The following is a 26192-nucleotide window of genomic DNA, read 5'->3' on the forward strand; positions in this document are numbered from 1 at the left end:
AGGGACATTTAAAGTTTTCAATTTAAATGTCCTCATTTAAACTTGTATATGGATTTTGTTTTGTATATAAAGGAAATCGGGTGTTTTAGGCATATTAAGCTTTTCAAAGAAAGTTCAGATTTTAAACCTACTGCACTGATTGTTTCTTTTTGAAAATGCTCATTTCTTTCTCTGGTTCCAGTGACAGGCGTCTGATTTTCTCCTTTGCTCCTGACATAATGAGTAGACGACACCGTAAACTAAATGTAAACTTAATTTGGCAGCATTTGCTGGGAAGACTGGTGTCGTGTCTCAAAGCTACTAGATATACAATCAAAACACAATTATAATAAAGGTTTTGCACAACCAATTTATGTTCTACAAAGCTGTAAAGCTCACATCAAAACTGTTATGGCGACTTTAAATAAAGATTGCAGATTAAAAAAGGATCCGTTCTCATGGGGGTTGATATGCTTTGTTCTGTTTTTGTTCTGTTTAGTTTGCTCCCACCTCTGTCTCACTGACATTTCTTGTGACTGTATCCTGTGATTTAAAAAAAAAATGTTTGGGTCAGGATGCCTAAAAACCCTTTATTAAAATCTTGCAATAAATAGACAAAAGTTTGTCCACAGCAAAGTTTATACTACACACACACACACACACACAAAACATAACACAATACACAAAGTTATCTCCTGTACAAACAGGTATTTGTAAGAAAAAAAGCTGATAAATTAATACATTTCCCTTGTCATCATTCCAATCTCCCATCCTGCTCATTAGTAAATTAGTAAATTGAATCATTGCCTGTGTCATGCTCTCTGTCACATAAAGATATGAGCACACTTCTTTCACAATTACACAATTGATTACATATCACATATCGATCAATCAACTATACCTCACAGTTAATATCCCATAATTTCCATGACTGACATCAGCTGCTCAGTGATCGTGTGTGGTTTGTTTTGAACTGGGAAAGTCTGAATAGAACTTTAAATGAAGCCATTTGTGCTTCGCTGTTCGCTGATGCAGATTTTACAGCGCAGAATAAGGTCAATAAATCAGCATGACTTCCCAGCATCACGGATGGTCGACTGTCTTCACGTGCATTGTCTGTTGGTGATTCAGAAAAAAAAAAAAACAATGAAGAAAAATTTGAAAAAGACTCTTGTATTTAGAAGCAATACAAATATGACATTAATAAAAAGGTGAAAATATTGTAAATATGCGACATGATGTCAGACCTCTCCCATGGGGCTTTTGAGTGTGGCTTTCAAGGTTTCTTTAGTGCTCCATGACTTCTGGTTTTCCCACACTAGATCTCCTGGAGGTTCGGGCTTGTGACCAGCATCTGAAGCCCAAATCTGTACAGGTACAATTAGTTTAGATTCTCTGTGGAGCTGTAAATGTGGTTATGCTGTAACAATGTTTTTATATTTGCACCTGAGTTATTGAGGTAAATCAGCTGAAAGAATGTGATATTACTCTTAAGGTTACAGGCAGCGGCAGTGAGCCTATAATGATTTATAGCTCAGTTTACCCTGATCTGACTCTAACTGCACCATAAACCAATCGGTGGCCCTGACCACAGTTTCGCTTTTCACTTATCTGTCCATCAAACAGCATCCGAAGAGGCTTGAAGGCCATTGATGTATTGTGCTGCCTTTGTTTTATGTTGAACTAGTAGTATAAAAAAGTGAAAAAACCAAAAGGGGAGAAAACGTTTCCCTGTGCAACTGTATATGACATACTGCATTTTGGAGCCTCGCTCATACTAGAAAACTACTGTTTTTCAAATCTGCCTTATGTTACTCCCCAGCTTCCAGGATGTGCAATAATAAATCAGTGGAGTGCTATTCAAGCATTAATAAACAGAGAAACTGTACAGTAAAAAACACATGAAACGTACCGTGACCATCTCTTCAGCGTTAAGGATGAAGCCTGGAGAAAACTTGTAGATGTTACTTTTCTTGTTGATCTCTAAGTCTAATTTCCAGTTACCAAGGGTCTGATTCTAAAAGAAGAAAAGTGAGTCATGTAATCAAATAATCACTAAAGAAGCTTCTTGTTGATGTCAGTGCTACATTTAAAAGGGGAATTCAGACTAGTTTTCTAAAAATATGTAACAAATGCAATGCTGCACCCCCAGAGGCAGCAGTGGCACTTAACACAACAACATTACCTCATTGAAGGTGTTTCTGAGACGAATATATTTTCCATTGGGGTCAATCTCATCCACAATGACACGGCTATTGGTTGGTAAGTCCTGGTCGTCGGAGCTGGATGTCTGATGGAGGAGGCACAGGCAAAACACAGTTACCTACTGTGACCACAGTATCAAGTGTGGGTAGGTTTAGTAGTGAAAATCAACTGGATGAGGAAAATAGAGATTAACAGATGCCAAACTGGCCTGAAGGCAGCACAGAGTCAAAGGATTATCGGTTTGAATTTAGCCTAATTTGCCTCTCGATTATGGTGTTTCTGAGTTCTTACCATGGAGACTTTAAATGTGCTTTTCTTTACATGTTTATTGTGGCCTTAAGATAAAAAAGAAATAAATACTGCATATCTGGTATTCTGCTAAAAATTGTGTTCCTAAGCAACCAAACTACAAACAATAACATTACATTTTCTATCAACATAATGAGAATATGTGGACCTGTAAGATAAATATTGTGGGATAACTTGTGAAACTTCCTGCAGTAAAATATCTAGTTTGTGTGATCATAGTTTTATTGAAGCATGTTATGGTTTTAGGGTCATATAGACAAAAATGTTACAGTCACTTCACACACAACGAGTTTTATTGCTTTTAAACACATCCACGATTGTTCTCTAACCATAAAAAAAGTGGTTTTTCTTGCCTGAACCAAACCAGACACAGGACTCTGGAATCAAACTCAGGTCTGTGGCTTGACAGTTTCTGTGCAGATGTTACCCTTTTGTTAACGTTTTAGTACAAGTCCAACTTAAAAACCTGACCATAAACAATATAGTGTACTTACATATGTGGTCTTGCTTTCTTTTGATGCCTTGTTTGAAATATTATTTGGCTTTGTCTGAGACTCCATAAGTGGCTCTTTTTCTTTATCAGATTTGTTTTTAGATGTGTTCTCTTTTTTAGTTTGGGGGTCTTGTGTCACTTCAGTCCCTGTTTGAAAATAAAAATAAAATTATAGTATATAGTATTGTATCAAACTACTTGTATTTTTTAGAATAAAACTTTATTAAAGTACGATGAGATGTCATACTTAAATTTCCTATTAAAGATGTTCTGACTTACTGTTTTTGTTTTGTCTCCATTGCCACAGAGAAAACGAAAAAAGAACAATTAACAGAAGACAAACCACAGCAGTAATACCAACATAGGCAGCGCAACTAGCTGGAACCATAAAGAAATCATCTGAAAAGACAAACCACAATTGTGTGAGACTTTATCAGCTGAAAAACCTGAACCTGTTTCAATGAATTACAGTAACCATTTCTACCTGGAACATGGATCTCTGTAACTTTGGTTTGTTTAAGTCTCTGTTGTTGGACTCTACAGGTGAATGTGTTTCCATGTCTCTTGTCCACAGTGACTCTGCTGCTGACGGTATAGAGGTCATCAGGACCTCTGACTGTCTCTGTAGGTCCAGCAGAGAGGACGTTTCCCTCAACGTCCAGCCACAACACCTCAGGCTCTGGATACCAGCCTTTAGACTCACACTGTAACAACACTCCGCTGGTGGATTCATCAAGTCCTGCTAAACTAATAACAGGCAAGGAGACAGCAACTAATAATAAAAAAAATAAATCAGGAAATTAATATGCACGCAGTGTTGTGACACTGTTCACCATTCAATCTTCCCAGACATACAACATCTGACTTACCAACATTGAGTTGGATGAAAGATTCTTTCCATAACCATGGTAGGAAGCATTTATATCTCCCTGCATCAGAGATTTTCACACTGAAAATCTTTAGGGAGACGTTCCATTCATCAACTGATCCCCAAACAGAGCTGTGCGGTAAGCGTACAAAGGGTTTTGGCTCTGATATACCAGCCGTCCTTCCTGTTGAACATGGATGTACTCTGGGTCCAGACCAGGTCTGGACCACTCCACTGTCTTTGAACTAGTACTGATGGGAGGTTCAATACGACACGGTAGAATAACATCGTCTCCAGCCAGGGCTACGACAGGTTCAGATGAACATATCAGGTTTGACTGGCCTGTAAAGTGAAATAAAAAGTCTTTTCAGTCAGCACACTTAGTAAGACAAAAGTGTGTTCTGCTTTTATTACTGTATCTACAGCCATACATTAAAATTACAATCTAGTTCATACACTTTAGTATGTAAATGATTAAGTAAATGGTATGTAGATAAATGGGTTGATGGATATTATGCCAGTTTACCTGTGGCAACTGGAAATCTGTAGAAGATAAACAGCCAAACTCCATAGCAGCTCACCCAATACATTTTTCTCTGTGAACCAAAGTGATTTAAACACATTCAGTTTAATTTCTTTTCAAATTGAAACTTTAGTTTTTTTAAGTATCGGTTAAATATCAATATCAATATAGAGTTTAGGTTTTCATCTACAAAGTAAAAACACAAAATGTACTGTAAAAATATTTGGGTTTGCAGTTAAGTTGTCATCCATCATGGCAACGCACCGTTGCTTTTATCCGTTTTCATGACAGATAACTATTTTCTTTTTTGATAGATGATACTTTTTCCATTTGAAGAAACAGAAGGCAATTTTTTACATAAAAGACCTGGTTCATGTATAGATCATTTTATAAATACCTTAGCCAATATTTTAAGAGAAATATGGGGTAAGAAGTATGTTTTGTTTGTTGAGACTTTAATATTCATTTGTTGAAATGGAACCAACATAAGTCAAAAAGCACGGACAAAAAGAAATAAAATCACTTCATAAGAAATATTTACAACTGAGAAGTGAAAGTGAAAGTGAAGACAAATATAAACAGTATAAAAATAAAATGAATTCGATTATTAGAATTGAAAGAAGGAAATACGATTAAATACTAGTGGACACTAAAAATAATATTAAAAGAACTTGGAAAGTAATTAACCATATAATTTATAATAGAAACTACAAATTAGAATTTACTGGTTATTTATGACTTATAAGCAACCAATCTTTTAAATGTGGTGTTTCCCAGATGGTATGAAACAGCAAAGATAATACCAATATTTAATGTAGAGAAATGTTATATGGATAATTATAGACCTGTACCCCTACTTGCTTAATTAAAAAATATATATATTAGAGACAGTTTGCTAAACAATTGGATTGATTGGATTAATTGGATTTGTCATTGATAAAAATACATTTATGAGTGATTATCTGTATGATTTTAGAAAAAAATAGAACTACAACTTATGCAGCAATAGAAATGGTTGAGGATATAGCAGAGGCAGTTAAAAATGGATCAGCTTACCTCAAAAGAAAGCAGTTGCACTACTTCTGTCTTGACTCACCTTTGGTTATTTATGGATATGAAAACTATATATATGTATATAAATCTGGATCAACTTACCTTGAGAGAAAGCAGTTACAGTAGTTCCGTCTTGACTCACCTTTGATCAATGGTTGATGGTTAATGATTAATCATCAACTGAGTTTCAGCAGTCTACCAATAGGAAGGAAGGCTTCACTTTAAGAACTGATATTCTGATTTGACATGATGACACGGTGGGTGGAGCCAATGCCAGCAAACTGGGCAAGAAGTGAGTTTGACCTGCATTTGTATCTAAACAAATAAGCAATGCAACTGTTTTCACTCTGTGTTTTCAAGAGGAGAACAGACAAACCTCAGACAAAACTCCTCCGAGTGATGTCGCCTGGAGGAGTTTTTTCAGCTGGAAGCTTTCATGTACATTTACAACCTAAACTAAAAACATACAAAGCAAACTAAAAATTGGCGAAGTCGCCCTTTAAATGTATTTAAAACAACAACAAGTTCCGGACAGACAGAAATATTAATAAAGTTTATTTCAAATGGATGCACACACTGCATTGTAAGTAAAGCAACTCGTCACAACAGCAACATCTACATGAGTAGTGAAACGTTTCAGTTGTGATGCAAAACTGGTTAGAAACAGAACGTTAACAGCAGCATCTGCACAGTTAAAACCCACATTCTGCACTGTGTGGCTGTACAGCACCGGACCTTCTTCTTTGCCCCTCACATAATTAGTGCATCCACCAGAGGGCAGCGTCACCTGGACATAAACATGATTGCAGGGCATTTGCTAAAATGACTGATGCCATTTTCTATACAAATATCTACTATTAGATGTACAACAAAAATGCAACAGCGTGAACATGAAGAAGATTCTTGTATGAAAACGTGTCAGGACAGAACAGTCTGAGGGTTTGTGTGTGTGTGTGTGTGTGTGTGTGTGTGTGTTTAACTCACATGAGTGTGATGCATTAGTTAAATGAAACATCAGATCTGTGTGACTTGTCTAAAACCTGAGAACTACCCTCAACTTGACTGATCCATATTCCTGCTGGTCACAGTAATAGTTAGGTATAAAAAAGTGAATGTCTGATCTGTTATCTAGTCGCTCTTCCTGTTGCTCTCCTCCATCTGTCTCCGTGTCTCCTCCAGCTCTTTTCTGCTTTGCTCCATGTGAGTCTCCATTTCCTTCTTCCATTCAGTCATTCTCTGTATCACAGCCTCTGTTGTCTGCTGGAGTTTCTGTGCGTTCAGTTGCAGTGACTGTTGTTCCCGTATGACTTCCTTCACTTTCCAGTTGCCATCTGTCATTATTGTCTTTAGTTTTAAGTATCCCTGAGCCTTATCTATAGCCTTATGATCTATTGATGCTTGTAGAGAATCAGCCTGTTTTTCAGAGTCCTCCATTATCGTCTCTATATTCTTTATTTCAGTGGTCTGTTGGATCAGGTTCCTCACTTCCTCTTTCTGCTGCAAAAGTGAATCATTCATCTTTTCTACATGTTTCAGTTCTTCCTCCTTCTTCTTTAACTCAACATCAAGCCTGTCCATTCTCTGGTTTAGAAGGCCAATTTTCTTCATTTCCTCCACATGTCTCATTTGTTTTCCTTCTTTCACCAGAGGTTTACTTTCTGTGGTATTTTTCAAAGTTGGGGGGTTTGTCTCTCCCACTCTCTGTTCATGTCCCTCCTCAACATGCAGCGTGTTTGCTGTGTGAAAACAGAGACGTGATCAAATATAACATTTTGAATCTATATTTATTTTTAAAAGAAACTGTATTGATTATACAATTTAATAGGCTCTGGAATGGAGCAGGATATGAAAAAGCTGACCTCTTCTTAACGCTAGAGATACATAATTGTCCTGATGAATGAGAGCGGAGGACTCTAGATGGAACAAAGGAATTTACTCTGATACAGTAGATACAGTAGATACTTTGATGCAATGCCATTTAAATGTTGTGAGTCAAATCAGATCTGACCTTTGTAGGAAGCCAGCGGAGTGATGCAAGAATACGTGTAATGTTATTGAACGTTCTAGTTCTTGAATCCTAGCTGTGGTGTCCTGAACCATCTAGAGGTTTCTCATGCTCACATTGTTTTAGATCTTATATCATGGATTTTATAATTGAAGAAACTTAGAAAATCTTGGACAACTAATGATGAGGAGGTTTATTTTATATCACTTACGGAGTTTTTTGCTTTTTTTCCTTTTCCAGAGAACGAAGCCAATAGCTGCCATAATACACAGCAAAGCTACTAACACACTAATGGTGACCGGGACAGAAGAATGAGACTGGAACATGAGGAAATCACCTGAAATGATAAAACACCACCTTATTTATACAAGAATAACATTGATGTTTTTGAATCAATGCTTTCACAATAAAGTGATTTAACCTGAAACATGTATGTGTGTCTCTCTGCTCTGGTTGATGATGTTCTGTTGGACTCTGCAGGTGATGTTGTTGCTCTTGTCCACAGTGACTCTGCTGCTGACAGTATAGAGGTCATCAGGACCTCTGACTGTCTCTGTAGGTCCAGCAGAGAGGACGTTTCCCTCACCGTCCAACCACAACACCTCAGGCTCTGGATACCAGCCTTTAGACTCACACTGTAACACCATATTTCCACCATTTGTGTCAATCCCAGCTATGACTGGTGAGGAGGTAGAACCTAAACATGAGTAAAAGGAGACATCTGAGAGTCAAATGTTTCTTTGTATATCAGTCATGACACCATGAGTATTATGATGATTTTGGCAAATGTGGCAAATGTAGATTGTAAATCACAACGTAATGTATCAGTAATTACCCACTTACTAATAGCAAGGTCAACGAAAGACTTGGCATCCAGGTCTGGAAATAAGCATCTGTATCTCCCTTTGTCAGTCAGTTTCACATTCGAGAGCTTTAGTGAAATGTCTCCGAGCTTTAGTTTGTCGATGGACAGTGATGTTCTTCCTCTGTAAGTTGGGTACTGATCATTCAGCAAGTCCTGACCCTCATGCCAGACATGGACAAACCTGGGGTTCAGGTCAAGTCTTGACCACTCCACTGTCATGCCACCAGCACTCTTGGCAGGTTCCAAACGGCAGGGCAAAATGATGTCATCGCCAACCGATGCCACTATTGGCTGAGAGGGACCAATCACTTGAGACTGTGCTGAGAAGAAGAAACAGGACTCACAAACAGGCTGTGTATAAACTAACCAATCCATCCCATAACCTTACCAAGGGAAACACAAATCAAAAATTAGTATTTGCTAGTATTTTATTTGTATATAGGTTACCTTCACAGAAGTGTGCCAAGTGAATTGTGCCCGAATTTAAATGGAAAAATAATACACTGAAGACATTCAGCAGAGATGCCGGGACATCTTTCATTTGAACCATCATTGAGTTCTTGGGGAAGAAGGAATGAAAAAGAAAAACTGTAAAACATGGTGCAGCAGACAATAAAGCTAAAGCAAAACAAATTCAGTCTGACCAGTAGTGTTGTCTAATTTAGTTTGAATTGAGAGAAAATTAAACAGAAAAACAAAATAGAGAATTATGACTCATCCCAAATGCTCAAATTTAATTGATTTAAAATCAACCCTGCCTCCTAAAAATTACGTTCCTATGCAACTAAACTGCAAATGTGTTTACGTTTTCCTGGAAAATCCAATCTTGTAGCAAAATATCCAATTTCGGTTTTTGCCGTAAAACGCGATCCTGTACTCCCATGTCCAGTTTGTTTGACTACAGCATTGTTAATGCATTTTAAGGTAAAGTTGGTTTCATTTCAATGAGTGTTACAACCTCATGACACTTTTATTGTACTGTTTTATGTCCAAAGAGCAAAACTCTACCCATTAATACAGTATATGGATAAAAAAACAGTATATCACTATTATTAATTTATGAAGGATTTATGATTTTGATTTCAAGAAAAAAAGCCACATACCTGTTGTCTGTTGTCAAATGTTGTCTCACCATAGTGAAGTACGTTTCACTGTCAACGTCCTCAAATAAAATAATTTGTACTTTGACCCCTGTCTTCTGTAACCAGATAAGATGAGATAATGCATTTCTTCCTTTCCTGCTTGCTGCTTTCAAATATACATATATTAAAAAATGTGTCTCTTTGTTTCCATTTGTGCAAGAAGCAAATTCCGGTGATCTTTGTGGTCATTTAGTTCCTTTTTATGGTCCATCAATTTAGAGAATATGTCTATCACATTTTCTTCCTTCTTCTTATGTCCTGGATCATTATTTGTAGTGTTATTGTTCAGGATTGTTTAGTCTCTCTCCTCCTCCTTGTGTGTTTTGTGTGTGTGTGTTTATGCGGGTGTGTGTATCGGTGTGTGTCTGAGAGATCGGCCACAGGTCATGTCCATGGATTGTCCCATTTGATTTAAGTGCTGCCGCCTGATTAGACAAGATGGTACCACAAACTTCATATAGCCCAGATGACAGCAGCCCTCTCTTTCTGACCTCTGCCACTCCCAAATATTGAGCACTAGGTAGCCACAGTAGTGAATAAATGCTTGGTTAGTGTAAGTGGAATACTTTAAGATAGAAAGCAATCACTGTTTTTTAACAATGTCACATCTTGCTTCTGTTGCTGGGAGTTGTGCATCATGGAATCATATAAAAAGAAGCAACCACAGCTTTGACTGTGCAAATGAATGTGATTTGTAGACTTTGGAATCATAAAATAATTATTGTACAGTTCAGAGACTGAATAACACGTTGTGTTCGGCCTCAGGGTGTGTACTTTTACTATGTCTGTATTTAAGACCATGTTTGCAGTAGTTAAAGCTAATATTATTGTGGTTTAGTTTTGTTTTCAAGAACAGAAAAATTGGACAGAGGTAATATGTAATAGCTAATATGTCACTAGCCCTTTTTAGGAAGACATGGTGGCATTTTGCTATTGAGTTGACCTTTCTTTATGGTGACTTTTGTAACTTATGCTAAACTCTGAAAGTTTCAGAAGTTTTAGAATTTTCAGAAACTCTAAAATCTCTCATAATTAAAATGTTTCTAAACTTAAGAGCTGTTGCCTCCAAACTGAAGAAACAAATAGCAACTATGAGGGCAATACATGTATTTTCTATATTTTCTATATTTCTTTTCCAGTCTTTGCATATGTCTAAATTACATTTTTCAAAATATGAAAATGGTCTCGGTTTCACTTAAATTATTTGATTAATATATATTTTCATGTCATTAAAAGTGTCTCTTTTTTAATGTGTTATAAAGGTCTGTGTTCAGTAGTTCAGCAAATGAGTGTTTTGTCAATTCAGGCATCACATTTAAATAAGTTTCGATTCAAATTGGGGGTGGGAGTCGAAACAGTAGTACCACAGCATTAAAACACTTTAAAAAGTAACAATAAAGTTAATTATTTTATACCATATGAGCAAGTTATCATTTGTTTCTGTATTGTGACTGTAGTTAATTTGTGCCTATATTCTGGTCATTGTCATTGAGAATGAAAATTATTTGTTGAAAAATAATATTTAATATTATATTATTATATATTATTATATTTAAAAAATATTTCAATAATGAAATTTAAATCATAATTATGTATGTTATGGCCTCTTTAAAGTCTGTGTAAGGCAAAATCACTGATTTCTTTCTAAACACAATATACATGTCAGGAAATTATTGCTAAAAATGTTTGTGAATATGTAGTATTGCATGGAAACATTTAAAAAGATTTACAATTTACTGTGGTCAGGATTTAGTTTTTCCTGCAGGCATGGAATGTGATGCACTGGAGCCACTACCTAGAATTTGCAGAAACGCTATCAAAAATCCCACGGACTTAACATCATGGCTTGATTGAAGAGCTGAGCCCAAAAGTAAGTTGACAGGGCATAGTCAGAAATAGCCAGACAGACAATACTGGACACTGTAAAATTTTGTAAAACCACTGTAAAACCATGTTACAATGATATGAGGTTCTGGGTTCAGAATAATGTTTTTAGTTTAATGAATTTCACTGTTATAATATATAGTTTCCGCATTTTTCCCGACTGATCACTGTAACAAAGACATTGACTTGTTTCTTCACAGCAAATTTAATGTTTACTTAAAAAAGATACATTTTTATTAGAAAGCCAACAGAGAATCATTACATGTATAACTAGTGACACACAATCTCTGAAAAATATCTACCTACATTCTAAATACTCCAACATTTCCTCTGTGTGCAGTCGCTGCATGTCATAATTTTTCTTTGTCTCTTCCAGTATGTTATTGAACTTTAAGAGACCTTCTTTTCTTATCAACAAGATTTGCTGTTCTGCTGCATTGTCATTCTTGGCTATTTCTTCTTCTAGTAACTGAAGCTTCTGTCTGTTATCTTCTATTTTTACTCCGATGGTGTTAATCAGCCTTTTGAGCTCATCTCTGTGAGTTTCTAGTTCAGTCTTCTGTTTCTTCAGTTGAAAAGGCATCTCTTCTGTTTCTTTCTTTACCCCTTTTTATAGAGAGAAAAAAACACATTATGACAAAGGCTCAAAAATGTTTAAAATGCAACCAAACTATTTGGAATATTAAAATGAAATATTCATATAATATATAATCATAACTCTTTCAATTTATATGATTTGACTTACTTCTCCATTTATACAGAGCAAAGACAGCTACAAATCCAACAACAAGTGTTAAAAAGCAGACAGCAGCAACCACAGCAGTGGGGACAGGAAAAGTTGATTTGAACACATCCATTAGTGACTATATAAAGCTGGTGAGCAGTCAGCAACTAAAAGTGAGGCGGAGAAATAATTTCCGTCAACAATTTTAGAGAAATAATCCTTCTTGAGAGCTTAAGTCACATGTTAGTCAAATAGGTGACACCGAAAATCTTTCCTTCAGTTTTTGCTGTGTTGTATTATCAAAATTTTAGAATAAAAACATACAAACAAAAAAAAAAAAAAAAGGCTAAATCTTGTAAAACCTCACATACCTGTTGTGTGTGTCAGCCTGTCTTACCTCTCAACTCCATATAGAAAGTTGCGGAGCCAAAGTCCTCAAATAAAGTCATTTGTACTTTCACCCTGGTTGTCTGTAACACAATTAGCTCTGCTCACTTTGTTTTCTATCTGCTGAATTATGATGCAAATCTGTGCTGTGTTTCAGTTAAATCTCATTCAGTAATCACATTTTGCAAGCATAGTCCACAAACTGTTATAAAGGAGAAATATCTTTCTTTTTTGTTTGTACCAGCACACAAATACTTAAAGGTGTGCAGACCAGATAATATCAGCCAACGACACTCAGCTCAGTTATTAATTAAACCCATCTGCTTACTAATAGCAGTGTTTGAGTTTAATACGTTTAGCTGTAACTACATTTTGCTTCCAAAACTGATCCTTCAAGAGCACCACTAATACAAGGGTTTAACAAATTTAATTTCTTCAGACTTAGGAGATAAAAGATAAAAGAAATAAAAATTTACAACTTGCAAATACTATTGTCCACCTACTACAGGTGTATTAAATATTGCACTGAGTAAAGGATTCAGTGATAGTACCATACTGTGATTCATGTAAATGATGACAGACTCAATGACTGACCTGTAGAAGTTCACCAGCAGTTGTTGTGGGAGTCATGCTTTCTTGGTCCCGATGCCCTGCCACATGCATCGGGAGTTTGAGGTGTTGAAGTGCTCCTCGATGCACTTCCCTAAGCAGTGCTTTGCATCTTTGATGCCTTTCCTCAGTTTGGTCCTAACTGTTGAATACTGTCCCTCAGCAGACTAATCAAAGCAGTGTATCGCCTATGCAAAAACCGATGTAGTTCAGCACTGATGAGGCATAACTGTTTAAATCTCTGTGATTACTATGTAGCCCTTTGTTAGATTAAAGTAATTATTATTATGATTATGATTTGTTGGAATTTTGGAAGTCTTAAAGTTGGTATGACTAAAGTCCCCTGCCATTACAAACACATTGTCTGTGTGAGCATTCTGCAGTGTGTGTGTAGTGCTATGAAGTTTAGCTTGGTAGGGTAGAGGCTGTATAGAGCTCGTTTGTCCGGCGGGTTCTGTACCCTGGCATGTACGCTGGCTCGCTTGCCCTTGTTTTGTTTCCTCTCCCGCCACCACCTGTGCCTCTTTCTGCCTGTACCTGTAATCCAGGAAGGTACTGTGTTTCCGAGTAGCTCCTCCGGGATGCTCACCAGGGGGAAGGTGGAATTAAAGCCCTTTGTCCCAGAGTCTCATCCAAGCAGATATGTCAGAGAGACAGGCAGAAATGCATGATGAGACAGTGGAGTCATCTGGTGGAAAAGATAGGAAGAGCTGTGTAGATAGAACCCAGGGATGTAGGATAGGTAGAAAAGAAAGAGGATCAAGACTGAGCCCTGCGGCACACCCGTAGAGAGGCTTGAGAGTTATAAACATGTCCCAAACACGATACTATTGTTTGTCAAGATTTGTATATATAAGTACCAGGGTAGAGCTGTTCCCGAGATGCTCAAGTCAGAAAGTGCAGACAGGACGATCTGGTGGTTCACAGACTTGGATCCAGAGTGACTGAATACTGCTCGTTCAAGGGTCTTGGGCAGAAATGGAAGATGTGTCTGTAACTCTGTACAAGTGAGGGTTTAAGAGAAGGCTTCTTAAGCAGTGGTTTAATCTGGGCCTGTTTAAATGAAGTGGGCAAAGGTCTTGCTGTGAGACATGTACTAATGATATGTGTAATGGCTGGAATTAGCATGGTTGCAGCTGCTGGAAGGAGAGTGGAGTTGTTGGGATCCAGGGAACAGGTGGTAGGAGGGAGTAGATTAGGGTCAGAGTAGAGGAAGGTGGAGGCATCATCCTCAGTCAGAGTGGAAAATGAGGAGAGTGATGCACTGTTAGATAAAGTTAGCAGGATGTCAGTCTAGAGGAGAGAACTGTGAGCTGATGGCTGCCACCTTATTAGTAAAGAAGCTGGCAAAGTTATTGGCAGTGAGAGAGAATGGAGGAGGTGGAGGTGGGATTTGAAAGTGGAGAACAGCTTCCTGGTTTCAGTGGTGCTCTTAAGTTTGTGTTGACAGTATTCAGTTTTTTTCCTTTTGACACTGTGAGAAAATGACTCAAGCAGACTCTGATATTCAGCAGAAGCTGACTCTTGGATTTGTGCCACAAGCATGGCGCTTGGATCATGGATCCAGTCAGTGAGCCAGGGCTTAACCTATCCTAATGGTAGGGTAGGAGACTGTTGATGAGAGGTTGTTTAGAGGTGGAAACTTACAAGTGTCAGTGATAAGAATTCTAGCCCCACCTCCCCATACTGATAGGAGTGTGAGAAAAGGTTTAGTATGATTGGTGGAGTACAGCTATGTACAATAGAGTGGCCTCTCGTAACAAATTTGCAATTGATTCTAATACTGAGCATGATAAAGAAAAGCTAATAGACCCACAGGTAACATGATGTCAGTTTTTGTACAGAGTAGCATTGTAATGTCACTATGGTGTGTGAACAGAAGCTGTACACACACAAACATTTTCAGTTCTTTTTACAGTTACTTCCTTTTTACTTTGCCACATTTTGTACTTCAAGCACAACTACATTTAAGTCAATTTTACCATAGTGACCAATAACGTCTGAGAACCACAGCTAATACTTTTCTGTAGCTCAAAAATATTTCTTTCACTATAGCAACTCTGGCGCGTACATGTAGATCTACTATACAAACCTGTAGTTGATGAAGTCACATGAAAAAGGCTGAACAGGAAGTGAAGGACCTATATTACACAGTTAGCGTCACTCTGATGCTCAGATATTCATCAGTAGGACAGCATGGAGGTTACTGTTTTCTGCATTAGGCCCTGTGAGTACTGAGTCTGTCACTCCTTTCTTATGATTCATGTTTTTAGTCTGCAGAAATGTCTGCGCTCTTTGCTTGACATAGTTTTCTTGTATTTTCAGTGATGAATGTGTTGCTGCTGCTCAGTGCACAAGCTGATCACGTTTCTTTTACTCAAAAAGCAGGTAGTGTATTTACTTTGCTCTTAAGTTAAAACAAAGAGAGAAATATTAAATGGCTAAATGAACATTATTATTATAATCGTGGTTCAGACTTTTACAATAGAACTTTTTAGTCACATGATAACAAAAACAATTTATATCGATTTTTTAATCATTTAGTTTCTCTGTCTGTGTCAGATGTCACTTTTCCTCGCGTTGTTCCAGACAAGCTCCAGTTTTTTGAATATGACTCTGTCTCCATATATTGTAACAAGACTGATGACACTGAATGGAAAGTGATGAGGACGTTAACGGGAACAATTCCAACAACTTATTCTCACTGGAACACTTTAACATCAGCCTTCACCATTAAACCTGCCTTTTTCAGGCACAGTGGAAAATACTGGTGTGAAAATGAAAAGGGAGAAAGAAGTGAGGCCGTCAACATCACTGTGACTGGTAGGTTTATCAAAGAATTTCTCAGGGGTTAGAAAATATTTTTACAAGCTTTAGTGCTTTTTGAAAACGTCTGCATGTCAGTAAGAAGATTTATCATGAGAGCAAAGAAATAATTAAATAAATCTAGACCATTAAACATCCAGACAGTTACAATTTTTAAAAGAAAATAATATAAATTTGTATACAACATTGTCCAAATCATCATGTACCTCTACTGTAGGTACTGCCTCTAACCAGCTCCTTCATAACATTAAGGTGGTTCTGTGGTTCTGGAGAGTCCTGTTCATCCTGTGGTTGAAGGGAGTTCTGTGACTCTGCGTTGCAGAAAGAGGAAAAATGCCTCGAGCAGCATCGCCGAGTTCTATAAGGATGGCGTCCACGTTAAAACGGGCTATAGAGGAGAGTTGACCATTAGCAATGTTTCTGTGTCAGATGAAGGTCTTTACAAATGTAACATCTCTGGAGCCGGAGAATCATCAGAGAGTCGGCTGGCCGTCAAAGGTAAGACACAAGTGTTAGGTGGCGTGAGAATTCATAGAAGCAAAATGTACACACTCATATTACAATGTAAGAATTTTAAAGCCCAAGCTGTGCTGTGTATAAACAAACGGACTAAAACCCTGCACCATATTGTTTCTTCAGTGTTTTCAGTCCCCAGTAAAAAGACGAATCCTCCACAAAATCACCCTCCAAAACTTCAGAGCCTGCTCTGGATTATTATTATTAGTGTTCTACTGGTGTCTTTGTTGCTGTTGGTGATGGGACTTCTTCTCTGGCGAAAAACCAACGGTAAACTACACAAAACTATCACGTGCTTCAGTGAATGAGGAACAATGCAAAGCATGTTTAATTCAGATTTATCTCTGCTGGTTTCTACTGGATGAACACTTTAAACTAATGGTTCCCCTCCTTTTACCCATCCTCTGGTCTCAATTCAAAATTTCTGTCCGTTGTTGTTTCCAGAGCACCAGCCATTGAATTCTATTTCTGTTCAGTTGTTTTTCTTTTTCTGCTTTTTGTCAGACAAATCATCACCAGGATTGCAAGAATGCAAGCATCATACAGGTAAGAAACACAAATAACACTGACTAAAATACCAACAAAATCAGTTGGGACACAAACTGGTGTCTGTTGACTCAAAGTTCTGCATTTTGTCACCCCCCTACAGTTAGGTGCAGACATTTGCCTACATTCCACCCATGGCAAGCAGGACTAACATCACTTGTTTTCTGCCTTAATTTCAGCAGGAGGTGACAGCTTAGTTGATGCAGACCATGCGACATACGCTGTTGTCAAAAAACAAAAGAAAAAGACAGGTACGTTCTGTAAAGTTGTTAATCACTTGCCATTGTGGATCACAGAATATGACACAAACCCACAAGCCCTTGTCAAATAATTAATAAAATTATATAGTTCATTAAAATGTTTTACTGTAAATTAAAATTGTAATGATTTTACAGATTAACATGTACAGCATATGCAAAAACTGTAATTATGTAAAACTGCTACAAAAAGCACATTTTATATACTGAGATCATGTTTTTTGTTCATGTTCAGTCTCCAGAGAGGACAGCGATGTTCATCCAGCCAATGTGACATATGCTGTTGTTAAAAAAGAAAAGAAGAAAGGTGATTTTTTTTTTCCTTCTACTTCAATTTTCACTTCACGTTTTGTGTTTCCTAATTAAAATAACATGTTAGAAGTAATAAAAATGTAAAGGTAAAACTGCAAAAAAGACATTACGTTTTTATCTTCACCAGCAGGCAGTTTTCTCTTAAGTGTCACATTAGTGTGGACGTGGTTTGTCTTGACCCATATTTTACAAGAAAAAAAAAAAGAAAACAGACAAAGACATATTTGTCTATCTGTAGAACATTTTGTTTCCTCTCAAGTACTACTTTTATGAGGCGATCATTTGTGACGAACCGTCAAAAACCACATGTGCAAACCACAGGCTCAAACACGTGAACTCTCAGCACGTTTATTTAGCAATATGCAGTACAAGAGGTTGTGAGGTTTCATAGAGTCACAGTGAAATGGAAATGTCTTAAAAAAAGATTTACCATGAACACACCATGTAGCTGCCACATTTAATTCTCCCATGTTTATAATTTTCTTTTTTATTTGACAGACAGCTTTAAATAAAAAAGGTGATCAAACTTGTTACTAAAGGGTTTACTTTAATTCCAAAGGGCTAAATGTAACCAATAAATAAATCTGATGCTGAATACCGTGCGGATTAGATACATATTGTTTCTTTGTTTCCCAAACAGAGCCACAATTGGCCAGAGCAGGCACCACATAATGTTTAAGAGAAGATGTCGTCTATTCTTCAGTCAAGATTTAGGTAAGAATGAGGGTTGATACGGATTAATAATGAAGTTTATTTACTTGTCTTCTGCGAAGGTGCAACAATAAGGTGAATAGCAAAAGAGTGCTTGAATAGTTATTTGGAGATTAAAACACGATTCGCTCATAAACCATAACGTGGCTGTATTTGACATTGCAGATGCAGGCTGTCAGCCGCTTTGCGACCCGTAACAGGATAAGTGGTTATTGTACAGAGAGATTGGATGGACCTGAAGTCTTAATATGTGTGTGTGCTTGTTGCGGTTTCATGTACTGTGAATTGTAAATGTCAAACCTGATAAAACTACAGACAAACTTACTAATTTAATGTAACTTCTGTACAAGTTCTTATCTTTTCTAGCTTTTGTATGATTTAGATGTTTTTACATGCAGCCACACGCATGGATGTTACAATAAGTATTGTTTTTTTCATCTTTAAAACTATTGAACTTCACAGCTACAATTTAGTGGAAATTGTTTTTTCTTATAGAATTTAGAAAATATTCCATTGTTATTAATGCATTTTTAATGAAATAAAACATGGTTCATTTGAAAAAGGCAAAAGTTAACGTTACCAAATTAGGTCTTATTATCTAAAGCAGTTAGAAATCAGAGAGAAATCTAGTGGAAGACAAAGTAGTGAACACGACTGGATAATGTCAGAGATTTATGGACTATTTTAACCACCATGTCCAAAGAAGTGAATTCTTTTAAATTAATTGAAAGCTTATTTGAGACATGATGTGAAGACTAGTAAGTAGGACTAAAAAAAGCTCAGAACACAGAAATGAATGAAATCACAATTCTTTATTGGTAATCAAAATCAGATTGAAGGGATGAGGTGATAGCTAGAAGATGAAAACAGTTCCCGGTCAGTACTCTCAAGCAACCAGAAGGGAATCTGGGACTTTGAGAGTGGAGAATAGATGAACGCTGACCTCTACTGGGAGGAGATGGTAAGATGGAGAACCAGATAGCAGCTAGGTACAATAAATAACAAGTAGCCGGTAGAAAACAGAAGAGCACGACACAACAGAGTGATAAGAGAATAAACCGAATAAAATATGAACCAAATATAATATCCACAATTATTCAATCCACTGTCCTTAGTAATACAGTCAGATCCAGCCCAACTTTAAATGTGCAACTTTCCAAATCCAGGCCACAATAGATTTTATTCAGTTCAGATCAGGGAGAAGAAGCAGGGGACTTATGGGGAGTTGTGGGTGGTTATCAAGGCAGACAATGTGGAGGAAGGTGGCAGATAGACAGACAAGGAGACACACCAAAAAAAAAAAAAAAAAAAAAACCTGGAAGGCTCACTATCAGGATGCACAGAGACAATATGGGAGAGAACAATGGGGTGAGCTGGGTTTAAATAGACAGAGGCACAGGTGAAAATAATCAGGGCTGGTGATGAGAAGAGTGAACTATGGAAACAGGTGATCATTGCATACAGAAATGTTTACTGCCTTGATTGTGAACAGGAACTTAAGGTTTAAAACTAAATAATATAAGTTGTTTGCAAATATAACTTAGATTAAGTTGTTTTGAATTTTCAATTTAACTTTAAATGTATTTATTTAGTGCAAATTCACAGCATGATAAATAAATGCACCTAAACTAAAGAGGATGGAAAGTTTACTGACAATTGACTTTTGACTGAACAGCTCAAGCTGTTTAGCATGTGAAAATGGTTGCGTGGTTTATCATCCACTGCAGTATTTATCTGGGTTCATTGGCTCAGTCACGTCTTCAGTGTCTCTTTCTAGAACTTAAGTTTCTCATGGTGTAATAGTAAAACCTCGTGGTTATACTTTCTCTGTTTGTTCACATCTCTGCAGATGCAAATATTATTATTGACCACAGTCACATGATACACATAGGCCTTTTCTGATGCTCCCTTTAGGGCAGAAGAGTTATGACAGTTATGACACGGCAGACCACAATCAGTTTTTAAACCCACACAGTGTCTGACAGTTTGACTAAAGGTCAATGTGACACATTAATTCACAATGTTCACTTCATGTAGGCATCTTTCTTTTTCCTAATCAAGGCTCATTGACCTCATTACTCAGTTTTCCTTCTCTCTGTTGGCTGTTGTTTCTGCTCCTTCTCCAGCTCTGTATTTGTCTCCACCTCTGCGGATTGTCCATCCTCTATTGTATTGGCCCAGGCTGGTTGAAGTGAGAACTGTGCAAAATGGCAAATGGTATTTTTTTTATGAAGAAAGAAATCATGGCAAAATCAAAAGTGATTGAATAAGTAACATTCAGAAGTTTTTCTGACATCCATTTACAACCACAACCACAAGAGTAAATGTTAAAGAAATCCAGTTGTGTTGAGAAGAATCACATAAATACAGCGTACTATTACTGTTTTGTGTATCTTAAGTGTTTAGTCTTCTGTGTAGCAGGACTTTAGGAATCTGTATGTGAACAAGACACAATTTCCTATCAGTACTTTTACAAAATGCTCCACTACTGATTCTTAGACCTAGTTAAGACACACCCTCCTTGTTTTTCCATGTATCCCTGCAATATCAGCTTTTGAATGACTGAACACACCTGATCTAAGTAATCTGCGATCAGTATCGCAGGGATAGTTGTCATTGTTTAAAAACAGGTTAATGGTTCAGCATCTGAGCACTCAGTGTCAACATCAGTGTCTATTTTTAAGGAGCACTTCATGAAAGTTAAACCACTCTGTTTCATCTGCAGAAGCTGTTTACAGGAAGTGCTGCAGACAAATGTTCTTTTTATTTAATTATTTGTATTTATATTCACACACAAATGAAAGTAAGTTTGCATGGTTTAAAAAAATCAATATTATAATGTTACAATGGAACATTTTAACATGTGCTAAACATGTATTTATGAAGTATGTTTAAATAAAATTATGTTGAAAGGCAACATACAAGTTGATATAAAAGACTCAAATGAAGGTAGAGCTAAATGAATTCTTATCATGCAATGAAACAAAAGAGCACAACATTACACAAATTTACAAACCTACACGTTATATTTGGATACAAATCTGGTAAGAAATGAGACACTAACGCTACACCTGCAGCCACTAGAGGGCACCATCATCTGAACACAAACAGTTTTATAGCATTTCTAAAAAGACTGATATCATGTGATACTAAATATTCAATAAAAATACATTGTTTTGCACAAACAATCCTGTGTTAGATTTTTTTTTTTCTGGCACGACCACATACAAAATGAAAATATTGTATTGTTTGGGTTAGGAGTTTAGGTTATGCATCCTGCCTTTTATTTTGTGTATCTGTTTGGTTTGGTTAGCTGAGGTAGGGTCTTTGTTACTGCTCATCTCTGAATAAATACTGTAAATCGCTGCAGTTTGGTTTTTGGAACACCTGGGAAGAGTGGGAGACCACATTGTGTTATGTCTAGTTTCCCCTAGACCATGGGCATAAAATTAATTATTTTCAAAAACCTCACTTTTTTAAGGAAGCACATAAAGGTTTGCTACTTTTGTACTTTGGAGGTCATTAAGGGTTCACATGGTTAGATTAAAAAAAACAGCTTTATTTTGATATTATTCTTACAACATAAAGACAAGATATTTAAAGTTCCCCATGCAACATAAAATGTACAAAAAATAAAAAATGTCGGTTCACATATAAGTAAACAAATGTTGACACATTCATAAAAATACAGTTAGTCGCAAACAAGTTATTCCAACATAATTTGTACTTCCTAAAACTCGCTGTTTAACAAGTATGTTCAATTCTGATCAGTGGCTCTGCTGTACAATATCGATCCCCAGGTCTTTGAGAAACACACCGAAGCCCAGGTTGCTGTTGACGTGTGCTCGTTACTTGTAACAGTGACAACACACACGTACTTCCTTAATATAGTAACCACGTGCACCACGTAGTTTTATAATCATCTCGTGCTGGAGTTGAACCCTCCTGTCCTGTGGAAAAGTCTTGTGTCTTGTTGCACCACCCTGTCATTATTATGAAGCGCTACACCTTTAAGTAGTTATCTGAAACTTTGTGTAATTTTTAGAATTCGTTTTTCTTTTGCTTATGTCTCAATGACTAAATTTTAATCATTCAGTTCCTTATACCTACATGTAACTGTATTAACTTGAATTTCTATAAGCTCCAGCAGTCTGTCTGTGTGCAGTAGCTGGGTTTCATTAATATTCTTGGTTTGTTCCAGTTTCCATTGGGCTTGTAATGCACTTTCTTTCTGTTTTAATAACTCTTGTAGCTCTTCTAATGTTGGTTCACCTTCTGTTATATTGTTTTCCAGTAACTGAAGTTTTTGCTTGTTCCTCTCTCTCTTTGTTTCCATTTCTGCAACAAGCGACTTCAGGTGGTCTTTGTGGTCATCCAGTTCCTTTTTATGCTCCATCAATTTAGAGACTATGTCTTCCACACCTTCCTCCTGTAAAACTTCCTGAAGTTGTCTGATTCTGTTCTCCAAATCTCTTGTGCCTTTCACAAATCACAAGAAATAAATAAAATAAAATATGACAATTCACAAATAAAAGACAATTAAAAACAATGCATAAAGGGTCAGTATGATTACAAACAGAGCAGTGACTTACATCTGAATTTCCACATGGTAATGACAACTGCAACTACATCCAAGGCACTGAACATAGAAAAAACAGAAGTGGCGTCTAGAATGAAGAAGCCACAAAGTAGTGAATACATGCTTTGTTAGTGTAAGTGGTATACTTTAAGATAGAAAGCATCACTTCAATAATATGATTTTTAAAAATCAAAACTTGCTGCTGTTGCTGGGAGTTGTGCATCATGGAATCATATCAAAAGCAATCACAAAGGCATCACAAAATAACTATCGTACAGTTCAGAGTGTGAATAACACTTTGTGTTCGGCCTCAGGGTGTGTACTTTTACTGGGTTTGTAGTTCAGTATTTGCAGTAGTAAAAGCTAATATTAATGTTTACTATTGCTTAGTTCAGGACTATTGTTGTCTTTGTATGATAACTGAGCCAAAAGCACGTGTGATCAACAAAAATCTACAATAATCCTGACGTCATAGTTTAGTTATGTTTTCCAAAGCAGAAAAATTGGACAGAGCTAATATGTAATGTCTTCACATGGTGGCATTTTGCTAGTCTGAAAGGCAGAGAAAACGGTGTGACAGTGTTGTTTTTACACAGCTACCAGCATCTAAAAAATTAATCACATTAAATCTAATATATAAAATATATTCAAAACTAAACACACCTTCAACAGCTGTTGCCTCCATAAATGCTCTAAAAAACACACTGTGCTGAATATACAATTAGGATCAATGGGGCCAATATATGAATATATTTCCTTTTTATATTTGTTTTCTGTAGCTGTTGGAAACTAACTATCCCAGTCTTGTGTGTTTGTGTATAATGTACCTCTAAAAAAGAGTATTAGGAGAAGGACAAAAACATTGGTAAGGGAAAGCGATCCACTTGCAGCAATGGCAAAACTCACTGTCAGGCAGCCGATTGAGTTCTGTAAAAATAAAATAAAGATCTGAATGTTCATGATCGTAGCAAAAAAACATGGATTTTTTCTGCAGTATACTTTATACAGTACGCACTGAAGCAGTAAATACTTAAAAGTAGGCTCATTACACATGTTGTGAACAGTCCTGGCTCTGTGGGGAGTGGGCAGCGTTCTTACAGCCCACTGGCGGGTGGAGCATGCTTCCTCGTGCACAGAGAGAAAGAGGGAGAGAATGGAGGAGGCAGAGGACGAGATGGCAGAAACTGGCTCTTTCCCAGATTCAAATGACCACAAAGATGAGGGCAGAAGAAGTGAAAATGAAAAAGATCTTTGAGTCCAGGATGAAGACTTGGTGCCGCTTACAACCGTGTGACACCAAAGTTGGTTGAAGTGCACACAATAGACGGACATGTCCACCTAACAGAGCATTAACTTTTATATTATTTTGTGTTTTATTCTAATATTGTTATGATTTGTCTGGTTTGATAAAAGCATTTTGTGTGATAGTGTAGTTGGATTTGTGTAGGTGATGATTATGGTTACAGGACACGTGCTAGGCTGTTAAATGACCCTGACCAAAGTTTTCTGCATATAAGCTATATTTTAAAGCATATTTCTAGCACACACACTAAAAATAAAAAAAAATCATACCGTAAAATTGGTTCTTTTGCTTTCGTGTGTTTCCCATTTTTCTGTCTCTTCTTTCTTTAGCTGCTTTGTAGACTGATGTTCTTTGTTTTCCAATCTTGCCTCCACTTCTGTCTGTTTAACTGAAGTGGAATGTATCTCATCGAAATCCAATTCATTGGCTTTTTTCAAGTAGTTGTGAAGTTAAGAGAAAGAAAATACATACAGTTATTAGGAAGAATAACAGTAACAATAACAAGGTAACAAAAAATAGCAATAACAGCCGAGATTTAATATAAAACTATAAAGTATGACCAAAGTAGGTTATTTACAGGGTGACATTCAGGAAAAAAAAAACTTGTAACTTATTAAGGTGTGTGAATAAATGTTGCTGACCACAACTTAATAACAGGTGGGAATAAGATGGTGTAGTGTGTGGCAAGATAATTCATGTTCTGTTCACTGTGGTGAATTTAGTTTTAAGATGGATTTCGGGACTTGCTCTTGCTCCACATCAATGAAATGCAATCAGAGATATTTTGCTTCCTGTAACCATAATCATCAGGAGCAGTGACTTACGTTTCCAGATGGGAAAACTCAAGAATAGAAATGCAACAAAATGCACATGACCAGCTGCCATGACAGAGATGATGCTGAAATGATCGTGTGTGAATCAGCTGTAATGATAAAACAGAATGTCACATGATAATACGTTTCTTTTGAAAAATTACTTTGATTACAAATTATTGATTACATTAATTTATACAGTTTTAAATCACAGAACTTCAAGCCTCAAAAATAAACAGCCTTCTGCGTGTCACACTGCATAATCGAGAAATGTCAACTCAGCCATGTATCTGAATAGGAGCCAATGAGATAAGTGAACAAACAGTAGGTTTAGTAATAAGTCAACATTTGTTCAATAATAGTGGGAAGAGCTTTCACTTCCATTTTTCCAAAGCCTGCTGAGATTAGTAGTCATTTATAGTGATTTTAGCCACAGGTAAATTGTCACAATGGGTTCTAAGATTTGTAAAGTCAAAACTGTTCCAGCTTCATCTGAAAATTACTCAAGAGCTGAGCCGTAATAACTCATGTTTACATTCGTTGTACATTTTGTATCTTAGGCAGCAGGTCTGAGCTGCTTCTGTTCCATAAATAGGCAACAATGATTTTGCCAAACAATGTTACAAACAGCAATTTAGAAAATAAGAATTGATCTCCACATACCTTTTGTGTGCATGAAAGAAAGTTAACTGCTGCTCATTCAAACATGTCTAATAAAAACATCTGTACTTTAACCTCGGCGTCCTTTATCAGATGAAGTGTGTTCAGTTTTTTGCCTGAGAGTTGATTGCTATTACAGTTTTTGCATACGCCTAAAGTACATGTTTAAAGATTACATGTCTATGTTTCACCTAAATTATGATGTTAATATATTTTGATTCTATAAAAATATGTCTTTTTTTTAATATTTTTATATTTTGCTATAAATGTCTTCAGCAAATAGGAGTGTGCAGTGACTTCAGTCATCAATTTGATATAAAGTTTGATTTAAATTTGAGTGGGTGGGGGTTGGGGGGGTTAAGTGGAACTAGTAGCACAACAGTGACTACTGTATGACATGGTGCATGATGTATCAAGTCCTTTAAAGAGATTATATTTTGCTTTTCATGATCTTCTGTACTGTTGGATTTCAATATTACTCACTTACTCACTATGAGTAGTGCTACTATTTGTAGCACTTTGAGATTTGTTAGCAAATGTAAAGTGCTTTATAAATAAAACGAATTGTTATTATTAGTAGTAGTAAAATCCAAGGGTTTCAGTCTGTCCTATTAGCTTGAATGT

General features: G+C 36.6%; 1 protein-coding gene, 2 long non-coding RNA genes and 1 pseudogene across 3 annotated transcripts; 1 reads left to right on the top strand and 3 right to left on the bottom strand.

The window, feature by feature from the left end:
* Positions 1 to 113: 113 nt before the first annotated feature.
* Positions 114 to 9828, bottom strand: LOC137137590 (butyrophilin-like protein 2; annotated as a pseudogene).
* A 1783-nt stretch (positions 9829 to 11611) lies between these two features.
* On the bottom strand, positions 11612 to 12643 carry LOC137137591 (uncharacterized). Its single transcript, XR_010915757.1, has 3 exons — positions 12422 to 12643; positions 12072 to 12217; positions 11612 to 11932 (listed from the first exon to the last, which is right to left on the bottom strand). It is a non-coding gene; the product is annotated as an uncharacterized lncRNA (long non-coding RNA).
* A 2476-nt stretch (positions 12644 to 15119) lies between these two features.
* On the top strand, positions 15120 to 18668 carry LOC137137587 (low affinity immunoglobulin gamma Fc region receptor III-A-like). Its single transcript, XM_067524048.1, has 10 exons — positions 15120 to 15273; positions 15372 to 15434; positions 15609 to 15869; positions 16125 to 16370; positions 16512 to 16658; positions 16893 to 16934; positions 17114 to 17185; positions 17427 to 17498; positions 18144 to 18217; positions 18380 to 18668. Exons 1-9 carry the CDS (start codon positions 15243 to 15245, stop codon positions 18173 to 18175), a joined length of 966 nt encoding a protein of 321 aa, XP_067380149.1. The 5' UTR covers positions 15120 to 15242; the 3' UTR covers positions 18176 to 18217; positions 18380 to 18668.
* A 2461-nt stretch (positions 18669 to 21129) lies between these two features.
* LOC137137645 (uncharacterized) lies at positions 21130 to 25680 on the bottom strand. The gene is made up of 6 exons (XR_010915761.1): positions 25572 to 25680; positions 24921 to 25018; positions 24366 to 24523; positions 23621 to 23720; positions 22807 to 22881; positions 21130 to 22693 (listed from the first exon to the last, which is right to left on the bottom strand). It is a non-coding gene; the product is annotated as an uncharacterized lncRNA (long non-coding RNA).
* Positions 25681 to 26192: the final 512 nt, after the last annotated feature.

The sequence above is a fragment of the Channa argus genome, chromosome 12 (genome assembly GCF_033026475.1).
Source record: "Channa argus isolate prfri chromosome 12, Channa argus male v1.0, whole genome shotgun sequence".
Lineage (NCBI taxonomy): Eukaryota > Metazoa > Chordata > Actinopteri > Anabantiformes > Channidae > Channa > Channa argus.